The 13,365-nt window shown below is 40.2% G+C and overlaps 1 protein-coding gene across 1 annotated transcript; it reads right to left on the reverse strand.

Moving 5' to 3' along the window:
* Positions 1-387: 387 nt before the first annotated feature.
* Positions 388-13,094, reverse strand: mfsd2b (MFSD2 lysolipid transporter B, sphingolipid). The gene is made up of 15 exons (XM_088286826.1): positions 12,956-13,094; positions 11,958-12,280; positions 8,756-8,881; positions 8,549-8,673; positions 6,436-6,559; positions 5,594-5,672; positions 5,343-5,524; positions 4,448-4,538; positions 3,518-3,639; positions 3,260-3,343; positions 2,628-2,711; positions 2,362-2,471; positions 2,155-2,298; positions 1,347-1,523; positions 388-1,153 (listed from the first exon to the last, which is right to left on the reverse strand). The coding sequence occupies exons 2-15, from the start codon at positions 12,261-12,263 to the stop codon at positions 1,105-1,107; spliced, it is 1,803 nt and encodes a 600-aa protein (XP_088142952.1). The 5' UTR covers positions 12,264-12,280; positions 12,956-13,094; the 3' UTR covers positions 388-1,104.
* Between the last annotated feature and the right edge of the window lie 271 nt (positions 13,095-13,365).

The following is a 13,365-nucleotide window of genomic DNA, read 5'->3' on the forward strand; positions in this document are numbered from 1 at the left end:
CGAAATTTCATACGACCAACTTTGACGAGCAAAACACGTTTGTAGGGATGTATCGACAAATACTTTTAATATTTAGCATCTGTTTATTTAAATGTTTTATGTTTTTGTTATGATATAATAGTTTCTGAACTGCAACAGTATTGTTAATGCCTTAAGTCATCGCGGCCATATTATTAAAACGCAGGATCAACAGTACAGATGGTAACCCTGAAATAAATATTAAATAAACATTTTATTATTTTAAGATGATTGTATTTTACAAGAGTATTTCAAACTAAGCAGTCCCAGTGTCACTATATAGGACACTATATATAGCTATATAGGGGAGTGATTCCAATCACAGCCTCATCACACTCCCACTCAAGAAAGACATAAAAGCAATATAGATCATCATGAAAGGAGGTTTTATTGCAGGGCTCTTGGCATCAGATTAATAATCAGATTGGCATGTACGCAATCTCACTCCAGAGACATTATCCGAGACATGTTCGCCTGATTGTTACAGCACCAAACATGTCATTCATATTGTTCTAAATCCACGCTGATTGTCCAACAACTAATGCACCTTAAATAAAATAAGTGGGCTGGAGGCTTGAGTATTGCACAAAATTTCCCTTTTGAGCAAGTTTAATATCACATCCTACCTACCGAGGGAACAACACACAGATGGAAGTCGTTTAAGAACACTACAGAAAATCACAACTATCTTAAAAAATAAAATAAAATAGACATTATTTTTTTCATAGCTTTGTGGCTTTTTCTTTACTGTCCTCACCTCATTTCCTCTGCAAAGTAACACAACATTAACCCCTCGACCTACTGTGTCATCATTCTCTCACATGATTTATAAATAATAAATAACAATGTCGCAGAGCAACTATACACAGCAAGGAAAGAGAGGAGGGGGAAATAAAACCTTGATATACATTCATTTGTATAAATATTCTTCTTATCATATCATGGCTATACAGTACATGTTTTTAAACAAAAAATGTTCACGGTAAAAACAAATCAAGTCTCAGTGTAATATACACCAATGGCATCAATTCCCCAGCATGCACCGCTGGAATATGTGTCTGGCGTCCAGATTTTTTTTTTTCCACGTCACATCACACCCAAGTCATCTGAACTTCTGGAAACACTGCTTTGTTTCCTGTGTTTTATAGGTTAATATAGAAAAAGAAATGTAAATTAGAATCAAACCAAAATGGCAGACTTCCTTTGTATCTCTAGGATGAGATTGTTTTTTTTTGAAGAACACCTGAAAATGTTCAAATGTCTTTCCTGATAACTTTTTTTTGCCAGCCTTCTCATGATAGACATGCCTTAACTTGATTGTTACTCACCGCAGCTCATCCAAGTGTAGTTTATTGCGCAGTCGCACTTTTTCCGTGATGGGATACAGAAGCAGGATCATGAGGCCTGTGATGATGAAGGCCACCGGGGCAATGCCGATGAGCAGTTTGAGCGTGTACACCACAGCCAATGGTTGCTTGCAGGCGCCGTTTTCGTACCCTGCGAACCTAAGCGCGCACAAAGGAATCGAGTTTAAGCAAACCAATCTTGCTAAGTGACACTGGTTACAGGGGGCAATTTTCAAATACATCTTATTGGAGTTTCCATGGGTTTAGCCTAGGTGTCAAATGCTGGCCCGCGGGCCAAATTTGGCCGGCAGTTTAATTATTATAATTTTACATTGTATATGAGAATAGTAACATTTTTTTCTGGATTGATTTATTATTGTTTTTTTTATTTTTAAAATAATAATTTATTATTATTAAAATTATATTTATTATTATTATTATTATTATTATTATTAAATTCAATTTTGCATATCTGGACTATTAAGTTAGATATTATATAGTAATAACTGTTGCTTGTTCCAGATTCAAAGTTAAAGCAAATCTTGTTTGGGTCCATATTAATTAAAAGGTTCATTTGTTCAATGCTGCCCCACGGCTTTGTTCAAGTTTTACTTTTCGGCCCACCGTGTATTTGAGTTTGACACGCCTGGCTTAAAGTCTCCTAAAATGACCGCTTCAAGCCAACATATGTGTTTCTCGGACATCGGATTGTGAGACTACGAACTGTACTTGCGATAAAGATGCCTACCAAATTTCAGGTTGCAACTGGATTTGAGTGCTGGCGACTTACTCCAGGAACAGAGTGGACACGCCCAGTGAGATGGCGGCGGCGAACTTGGTGAAGAATACATAGAAGGAGTAGAAGATGGCCTCATGGCCTTTGCAGTATGGGTTGGCCAACCGAAAGTCATCCACCACGTCGGGAAGCATGGACCTGTCATCATATTCGCTGTCACAATGGCGACTTTGATACTGTACCACTACAATGGAGCCTCACCAGGGCAGAAGGAGCGAGGCGGCAACACTGAGTCCGGAGGACACGGCCACCACGTAGGCCACCACCACGTTGGGGATGAACACCAGCATCATTGTGAAGGGCATGATCCACTGAAGAGAGAAGACAGACCTCTGGTGACGATTCTTTTGTTACGCCACATGCAGAAAACGGCCACAAGATGGCACTCACAACAACCAAATAACAAGAGTTGGCTTAATTCTCGTAAAAAAAATAAAATCATAATACAACAGTAAGGATAGACTCACCGTGATGCCGCAAAAAGCTGCTGTCTTCTTTCCGAACCTCTGCAGGAACCACTGCCACAAAGGGATGCTCACTACTGCAGACACCTGAGAGCACACAATGTAGACACATTAAAAATAAAAAAAAATTACAGAATACCATAAATAACATCTATAAGACACACAAGTAACAACAATAAGATACAAAAGTAAGAAACTCAGCAACAATTACAGGATACATAAATAACGAACAAATACAGGATCCACACATGACAAGTGTGAGCGGTTGAAAAATCACGACTGTAATAAATCTATGATTTTAATAAATCTATCTTTAATAATATATATTTTTTAGCAAATATATTTAAAAGCTAAAAACAAACATCCAAATAGTTTAATTTCGTGCGGAGGAAGTCAAACCACCGCCAAGGAGCATTTGGGGAAGAATAAACAAGATTTAATAGACGCGTTCTGTCGTGGCGTCCAAAATGAAAATGTCAACACGCACAGGGTGAACCATTGACGTTTTGTTAATAAATACTGCACGTTTGTGAGCAAAATGTTGGATTCGCGCGGGAAACTAGTCATGCAATTGCAAAATTATTATGCCACAAATTTACAAAAAGACAGTCCACAAAATGAAAGTGCAAACTCACCAGGATGGTCAGCACGATATTCTGGAAGTGTTCCCTCAAGTCGGCCGCGTACGTGCAGAAGAGGACAAAATTGTTCTGCACCAGCTGCACACAACAAGCAAAAGGGTGTCACGTGACACGGCAGTCGACTGCACTAAATGTAACAGAAATAAGAAGTGAGATTTGCTCTCCATTGATCCGCCTACCGGACCGGGACCCATTAGCATCGATCGGGCTGGCTTTTTTTTTTTTTTTTTTTTTTTTTTTTTTTTTTTATACCTGAATGGCCACCAGGATGAAGAGGAAGGCGGCGGTGAGGATGAGGTACGGCCCGTGACGCATCACCATGATGAATCCGCGGTGGAACGGAATCTGCTTCTCCGTCTTCGGTGCGTAAGGATCTAGACAGGAATCAGGACACCACATATACATATATTGTTTTTAATAAATAATTTCTTGGACACTTTTTGTGTCATCCTCTGGCATTTGTGCATTAATATGATACTTCTGTGGCTAAATATAATGCTTCAATGCCAACATCACGTGCATGGGAAACTGTACAAGCAAAATGCATCCCTTTAAGTCCAAATGTAAGGATTTTGTGGCTTAATATAACATTTTCCTTGACAAATAGAGTGCTTTTCATCTTGTAAACACCTGAGGAGTTTCAAGGTCACTTCTTTGAAATGTTTGCCTTCATTTGATGCTCGACAAAACCACCAGGATGTACCGCAGACAACCGCTGCCACTGCTGAACTTGTTCCCTAAATATACGACATATGTACTTCTGATGATGAACACGCCTTTTGGTGAAGATTTTTCTCATCTGCGTGCTTCTTTTTACACAGTCATACCTTGTTCATTTCCACGACACGGATTGTCACTTCATACTGTAGCGACTTTGTAAATAGTTCACGGGTTCTTTGTTTTCCTCTTTTCTGGGTAGGCCGTGAAGGCAACGCGCTACTTAGCTCGGTCGCTAAATAGTTAAATGTTATTTCAACCTCCACCAAACACGAGGTAATATTAGTAAACTAGCTAGTTAGTGGTTTAGTGAATTATCAGCTTAGTTAGTTGTCTTGTTATAGTATTTACTTAGCTTTTTATCGAGTAGGTATTTGAATACTACTTCATTTTCTACTTAGACAGATACTTAGCTTCTTATCAGGCTAGTTAGTTAGCCAGCTAGTTGGTTAGTGAATGCCTCACCATCTTTCTCTTTGACTCCCAAGAACATGACCACGGTGCAGACCAGGAAGATTCCTCCAATGACACCAGCAGCGATCATATAAACTTCCTTCTGCAACCAGAAAAACAGCAAAACACCCATCATTTCCTACAGTTTAATCATTATAATGTCTTAAAAAAAATATATATCCTAATCCATCCTGCCGCCTTGTTGGCTTGCAGAATACAGTTGTGAGCAAACAGTGACGGCAAGTCAGACGCCAAAAATAACGCCTCTGCTGTTTAGTGCGTTTGTTTGCTCCCGTTTTCCTGCCATCATTATTTGCCTTTGCCCCAACCGCCGAGGAAGCTTTAACCAAAATGTGTCGGAAAGAACAAGCCAGGCCCAAATAGCTGCGGCCAAAAACCAAAATCCCAACATGTGACCTATCGCATTACTTTTCCAGCCCGCAGTGCCACACAAACACTAATATAACCGACGCGAGACGCCTGCATGTGTTTCTGACAGCCACTTTACTCTAGCGGCAGGAAACCTTTTGATTTCGTCAACCAAAGATGATCGAAGACATTCTTGCTGTGCAGTGAAAATCAAACCCTGAATAGATCCATTTTTTGACAAGTCAGACATTAAGGTAAGTTTGTGTGCAGATTAATTTCTGCCTATTACATGAGCACAACTGTTTGATATCAACTTCGGTGATGCAGAGTTTTGTAACTCATTTTTTTTTTTTTTTTTGTGAAACGAGATGCCCTAATTCCACCAGTGACAAAACATCATTTCTGCTTCCACTTCAAGTCTCACATTCCACATTTCAACAATTCCACTGCATTTCAGTTCATCTTCAGCTCTTCAACATTCCCACGCAATTTCTCCACTAATTGCATTCTTTCGTTCCGGAATGTTATTTTTACTTACAGCGTGTGACAGGTACTCCTCCGAGCGCACTAAACTCCGGACCACCTCCGCCCCACCACTCTTGTTCAACGCATGAATGGTGTTGTTATGCCCCTGGCAGTGTTTGAGTCGGTGGGCACTGGCCACAATTTGGCCCTGGATGGCAGCGCCGGCCAGGGTGCCCAACACCTCCAGAGTCATCCCTGACGGTAAAAAGGTACAGTTATTCCATCCTTTCCAAAATGATCAACAAATGATTGACAGGAGCTTACGGTAGGCGGTGGCTGAGTCGCGCTCTCGCTGGTCTGTGCTCAGGAACATGGTGAGAGCGGAATAAGGCACGTGGTAGCACTAACAGGGGAAAAAATCAAAGCAGATTACAACGCTGGAAGAGTAACACAAGCCGGAGCAAGAACACTGTTGCTTTTGAGCCATCAAAAGTGAGGTAGCCAATTAATAATCGTAAAATCGCATTTATTTGCCACCAATATGTCCAATCAAGCTCAGTTCATTTTGATTGATTAAAGATCCAGTAGTTTATAAGATCAGATCACTTATACAACGTGGCACGCTAATACAGGCCAAACAGAGATGAATCAAGTGTCATGACAACAAAAAAAACGCCAGGAATAGCAGCACTTTCCCTTTGAGGGGGGCGTCGCCCCGAAAGCCCCCAGGCTGTAACATCTGACGTAATTCCCCAATGTGATTACTCCTCCTGTCAACGTTCACCTTCAATTTTCATCCCGTGAAAAACTGCCATTTAGGCAGTGATTTGATGAGATGCTGCTTTTAACTTTTTGAAAAGTGCCTTTTGATAGCAGGGTGGTCATTTTGAAAATGGGGGTTGTACCCTTGTCAATAAGATTGCTGATCTACCGATGATCGCATTGAATAGTCGAGTCGTCGAAAAAAAAATGGATTTTGATTATTTTACAATAGCATTAAAAAAATATGCATGTGATGTACAGGTATTCACATTCTACACTGTAGTATCTGTGAATACAAATGCGTGTGCCTTTCAAAAATGGGAGTGAGTGACGTGTCAGTTTGCAAATGAGAGTGTCACATATTTGCAGTTTAGGCCGGTACAAGTAGCGAGTATGCTACTCACCGTGATGAGGGTCTGGTAGAGGCAGTAGAAGCCGAGGTACCACACGAACCGCCCGGTATCAAAGGGGGGCACGTACCAGAGGTAGAAGTAGGACACCACAAGGAACGGCGTACAGCCCAGCATCCTGCACGAGAGTGGTACGTAAAGGGGGTTTGGGATGCCATTTTAACCACGGCTGTCAATCAAACTGTCTGCTTTAATCTGTTATGTAACAGAATGAGGTCACTTTACGAAGATAAGTTAAATTAAGATCTCTGCTTAAACCATGTTGGATAATACATACATTTGATTTGACTTATTCGGTTGATGCAAATTTTCACCCCAAAATTAGTTTTGCTTCAATTTAAATTGCCAATTTTTTTATTTTATTTTTTTTTTTAAGAATTGTTGTTTTGCTTTTTATCATTGACTGATGGGGCAAACAAGTATGATCCAGGACCAGCAACATTTTGAAAGCACAAAAAAAAAAATGTGACGGTATTTAGGTGAACCCAAAAATACCCAACAGCAAGTAACCTTTGACCCCATGATGCAGGAACAGAAATAATGAAGAGTGAGTGCCCGAGCGGTTTCTGGTAGCGTCCGGCTGTGTTGCTCCTCTCACCTCCCGATTGTTTGCGATAACAAAAGACGACGCACAACGCTGGTGCTGCACTATTAGGGATGGAGGGGGGCGGTGGGTGGGGGGGGCCGTCCACCATGAAAATGTCCAAATGAGAATGTGCAGCAAGGTGGCGCACAAAAGACTCCCTCCCTCCACTGCATCCATCCGATAAGAAGACAATCATGATTGTTATTGGGCTTATTTAAATTGAGTTCTTTGGAGGAGACGCAAAGCAACAGAGGGGATTTAAAAGGCAACGCAAATGACTTGACACCTTGAGTTGCAGGAAATTTTACTTTTAATTAACTTTTCATTTTCAAGGAATCCTTGTCGTTGGGGATGTACTATTGTAATGTAGCCTCCGTGTCAGCAATGGTTTAAAAAGGAATTCAAGTCCAAAATATTCTTTGCAATAATGTTCCATGCGGCCCCACTTTTTTTGTTTTTGTTTTTTTACATTTGTGGAATACGAATTAAGCAGAAAAATCCCAAGGAGGCCATTTTGCCTGGTACTGCCAACTTGCTGTTGACTGACTGTGATGCCATTTTAAGTCGACAGTTAATCGTTAGCCTGCCTATGGCATTTTCTATTGTTTTGTCAGCATTAAGCAACACTTTTGCGAATTATGATTGCCATACACGCTCCAAATATTTGCAATCCCAACATGGAAAAACTCGCAATTTGGGCCACTCGTATCTCCTTTTGTTAGGTAAACCGAAACACGCCTATATACGAAATGCCCTTCCTGTCCGAGAAGATGTCCATCAACGCGTGAGGCGAAAAACGACAAACTCGTCACGGTGTATCAAAAGATGCCGCTAGGACGGCAGGAGACTCCGGCAACAAACTTGCCCACATTCTCCCAAATCAGGCAAAGTGGTTAAACTGGACCTCAGTTTCGGTCTGCTACTCTTACTTGGACCTCTTCCATTAAACAGTTAGTGTGTGATCTAAAACCTATAATGTACACGCAGCATTAAAGTGTGTCTGTGTAATTACAGCAGCTGCTTTACACTTAAGTCCATCACGGCAGTAAAAGCCTGACGCAAGCAAATCCGGGACGCTAAAGAGAGAGAAAAAAAAAAAAAGAAAAAAGCCCCCCCCACCCCAAAAAAAAAAGATCTTGGTGGTAAATGTTGCCCAAAGTTGAAATGAAGCGTTACGTAAATGCTGAAGCTCAATGCAGGGTGCGTCGGGAAGAGCGCAATTAAAATGGCATTTTTGTTCATGTTTCAAAATGAAATGGAAAAAAAAAAAAAGACAGGAATCAATTCTTCCAAATGCTTTGCTTGTATTGGCTGTTTCAGATTTTGACTAGGAACAATTAGAATTTTTGACTGAATTTATCGAGTGGTGTAACTTCCTGTTCTGGTGCCATTAGTCTATATATATAAATATATAGATATATTACCAAAATAATTTAGTCATCCCGCAAGTGTATGATGTTGCAAATACAAGTTCCTTGGTGGAGGTAATAGTGTGTTTCCACGGATGGAGAGGGGCCTCACCAGGGCATGAGTCTCCCGATCCTGGTCCACTTGGTCTTGTTGATAAAGAAGCCCACCACAGGATCCACCACAGCTCCCCAGGCCTTCCCGACAAACAGCACCATGGAGGCCTGGAAGGCGTTGATCTGCGGGAGGGGGGGGGCGGCCACATTGTCAGTGTGATGGTAACGCGATGGTAAAAAATGTCACGCTGGCATTCGGGCTCACCTGGGCAACGTCCAGCAAGTAAATTTGCAGGAAGAAGGCGGTGGCGCTGGCTGCAACTTCTTTGGGGACGCCACCGATGGCGAAACACAGCTTGTTGCACACCGATAGCTTCTGACTCAGGTCGGTCTAACAGGAAAGAGAAAAAAAAATATTCAAATTTATTATTATTCTTTTAACATTCGATGAAAATTTATGCACAAATTTCCGAGTGATGGGTAAGATTCCTACAAATCCAGATCTGATATTTTACGACCAGTTTTCACAGAATGTTTGCAGCAGTCTTACAATTTTATTGCAGTCCACTACAGGAGCGTGCGATCCGCATATTCTATTTGCAAGGAATAAAAAAAGCCAAGCAGACTTCTGTGAGTGTGCCCGCGATTCGGTTCGATTTGGTTTTCCCCTTAAGTGCCCAGCATCTGTATTTAAAGGTTTAAAAGTGTCGGGCTGAGGTTGCGGAAGTGAAAATGATGATGGCCTGGAAAGACACCATGTAAATAACAAGGCGGTGAAGTGTCTATTGATTTATCCTGTTTGCGCTGTTTATTTTTAGTTTTATTTTTATTATAAGAAGGCATTCAGGGAACAGTAAACACTCCACTTTGCTCTCTATGATTAGTACATACAAAGTCCAAGACTACCTTTAGATTCGCTGACATTGCAAAGCAATTCTTCTTTTTATTATTATTATTATTATTTTTATTTTATTTTTATTTTATTTTTATTTTATTTTTATTTTTATTTTATTTTTATTTTATTTTATTTTTATTTTTATTTTTATTTTTATTTTTATTTTTATTTTTATTTTTATTTTTATTTTTATTTTTATTTTTATTTTATTTTTATTTTATTTTATTTATTTATTTATTTTTTTTTATATTTTTTTTTTATTATTTACTTGTTAAATTGACCCCAAATTTTTGAACAACAGGAGTCACCATCACGATTCATTTATCTTTAACTTAACTGTTTACCAATTTTCCTCCCTGCTGTGTTTCTATTTTTAACAACACTTTCACTTTTGAATAATGGATTGTGAACATTTTTGTTATTTTTATCCTCCTGACTTAAAATTCCCGGAAAGACGTTGACGAAATGATGAGTAAGGAACCTAAAGACGCCTCTTCGTGGTCACAAGAGGCGCAATTATATTATAATATATATTTTGTTTTTTGGTTTCGCAGACTGAAATAATAACCGTTTCATGTTGATGTAAACAGGACAAAAAGAATATTTTCCCTTTTCTGTTTCCTCAAGAACATAGTAGTTCAATTCAACCTCGTTCAAATGTTTCACGTAAAGACTGACGCAACAGTTCGAAAGTGACGCAAGAGTCGAATTTCCTCATTCATTTTTGCGTTATTGAATCGTTGACTTGTCATGCTAAGGATGAATTCTTTTGAATCTCTCGTTGAAGTTGAAGTACTGAATAAGAGGCCCCATTGCGATCCAAATCGCAAACACCACCAAAGCAACCACATCTCAGAGTGAAATGCTCTTATTAACGCCGCCCTGTCTAAACATGAAGGGCCCGGCGAGGGACAATTACCAGGAGGGACGCGTGTAATTATTCCAACTCAAGACCAAGTCGGGTCAGAGGTAAGTAAAGGCTGAGGCTCTCGCTGCAATTACGGCTAATTGGAGAAAAAAAATCAAAGTGCATTGGCTGGCTCCACGCCACTGATGATGTGCAAAAATATGCTGTGAACTCTTCTCTGGAGCCTTTCTTATTCCTTCCTTCTCAACTCTCCCGCTTTCATCAAAGGAGATAAACAGGATGTCCCGCCTAATGTTATTCACAAGAAAAAAAAAAAAAAAAGCCTCACTCAGCACACGTCAGTTCATTAGGTACACCTGCATCGTTGATTTTTTTTTTTTTTATTGTGGTTGGAGCATTTATATAACAAATACATATTTTTTTTTATGCAGTTTCTAAGTGAGGTCTTCAATGGTTAACAGTGCACAATCGATACCACGTAAAAGACTTGATGAGCTAAAATGCTGAGCTAATCAGATTCTAAAGATGTTCAAATTGATTCATTGAGTTGGGGCCAGAGATTTACCAAACAGATTATGGATTATGAGCACAAAAAAAAAAAAAAGTTGATGATGATTAGACTGAAGGCTGTGTGGCGGCTATAACGTGATTTATTTATTTATTTTTTTTATGTGATGACTTGCTTTGCCAATTACTTCGCATCCCATCTCAAGTGTTTACAGTGAGACACAGGCAACCAGCGAAAACAAATCTGGACGCAGGAACAGGAAACAGGCAAAAAAAAGGAAATTAGCAAAAAAATTAATTAATTAATTAACTGACTGCACAGGAATAGGGACAAACAGAATTGGGCATTTACACACACACACACACACAAGCGCAAATATACACAAATTAAAAAAGAGCAAAACTGAGGGATTATAGGGAGCGTGCGTGTCACCTAGTTTAAAGGAACGACACACTGGTGCAGTACCAGGAATCTGACACAAAGAAAATTAATACAAAACTACAGACTGACTGCACTGGAAAACAAAAACTAACACACACACTCAGCAAGTGAATTAAAAATAAATATGAAAAACAGCAATATTAAGGATGGCGGTGGCTCATTATGTGAGTCATGTCTAAGGCTGCTTCAATGACAACTGGAAACAGAAGGCGCAGGAACAGGAACGACCACAATCCGGCAGCCACACATTGAAAAGGAAACTGGATCAAAAAACAAAAGCGCTTGACACTTAAAGTGAGTTGACCACAAAGAGAAGAGTGTTGCTAACTCCCTTAATTGCCAAGATTGAGTGATTAAAAACATTGGCAAGTAAATGTATAGAAAAAAAAAAATCCAGCCATTCTCTCCACTTGTGAACGCGGCGTGTATCCAGCTCAACTGTGAATCAAACACTAACACTACAACCTGGAAAAATGAAAGCTCCACATAAACTTTCACATAACTGAAAATATAGACGTAAAAACCTCCGATGGCTGGAGTTCATCACATTTCGGGCTTTTCCATGATGTGACAATGAGGCACTCTAAAGCCATCTTAAATCCAAGGTATTCAATTCATGCTTGCCAAATTGGATGTAAAAAAAAAAAAAAACAATCTAAAATGAAATCATATACTTGACACGGCCATTAAATGCATACCACCAATAGTTTCCAAACACCACCTGAGAACATTTCTCACGCCTTGCGCGGTCTTACCTGCTGAGGGACTTTGGCATCCAACAGCGTCTCAGTGGCCTTGAGCATCTTTCCCTCTCCAGACAGGCCCCCTCGGTTGCCGCTCTCCCCGCGGGCCATGGCGGAGAGGCTGTGGGTGAGGCGGCAGGTGCGCGTCTTCTGCGATGGAGTGCCAAAGTGCGTGTGGCTGAGGCTGCGTGTGTGCGCCTGAAGGCGAGCTGGCAATTGGACGTGGCTCTGACTGCGTGCCGGCAGCTCTGACTGCACCGCCTCCCCCGCTTCCTCCTCTTGCTCCTCCCGGACAACTCGGACGCTTTCCGCCGCCATTCACATGCTGCTGTGCTCTGGAACCGGGAGGCCAGACCAGGGGATGACACACGCACACACACACACAAAATAGACTCAATAACAAGTATGCCCAACATTGCTCTGGAATGCTGACGCACATGTGCACAGAATTCTATAATGAAAAGCTACTATACACACTACTTTACAGCTAAATGTTCAGCCTAAATAAGTTTGTGTTATATTTATCAATATATATGGAAATATGCTATCTGTGGTATTTTGGGTTCATTTGTCTCGTATGCAAATTGCCTCCTGGAGTTTCTGTGCATTTATATAGAACAAACTGTGACATTTACATTACAAGTTTTTTTTTCCTGTTTGGTTTGTCTGTGTCTGCAGAGGACCACCAGGCATGTAACAGCAAATTTATATAGTAATTAAGAGTGCTGAGGAAGCTGTTTCGAATATTCGGACTCTCCCAACATCAACAATAAAAATTCTAATTAATAGTATTTAGATTTTTAAATCTAGAATGTCCTTTCCAGTTGGTGAATTATGTGTACCTATAATAATGTTTTGTCTGCTCAGTGCAAACGGGATGCAAAGCGAGTCCCGTGTTGAAAAAAAAAACGAGTGTGTTACTATTCCTGGCAGCACGCATCAATAATGTATTTTTTTTTTTTAAAACAAAATCACATATAAAGGAAAAAAATGTGTCGTCTTACTCCTACCTGCTGTTATTGAAGGGAGAGGAGAGATCCGTAAAGCGGGCGGGTTGCTGGATGTGTGGAGCTGTTTGGGCGGCCGGGCGGGATGAGAAGGAGACTGCGGAGAAGGAGAACAACCGCACACGGACGGAGAGACACTGGGGGGGGTAAAAGGGAAACAGTCGACGGTTGGTTCACTTTTGAGGCGACCCCGTGCGGCCGTAACTGTGTACTGCAACACTCATTCATACATCACGCACGCTCGCTTACGCATCCACGCACACAGAGCAGAAACAAATCAATTAATTAATTAAAAAATGAATTATATATATATATATATATATATATATATATATATATATATATATATATATATATATATATATATAGAGAGAGAGAGAGAGAGAGAGAGAGATTAATAAGAATAATAAGAA

This window comes from Idiotropiscis lumnitzeri, chromosome 21 (assembly GCF_059441095.1).
Source record: "Idiotropiscis lumnitzeri isolate Australia: NSW breed Sydney's pygmy pipehorse chromosome 21, RoL_Ilum_1.0, whole genome shotgun sequence".
Lineage (NCBI taxonomy): Eukaryota > Metazoa > Chordata > Actinopteri > Syngnathiformes > Syngnathidae > Idiotropiscis > Idiotropiscis lumnitzeri.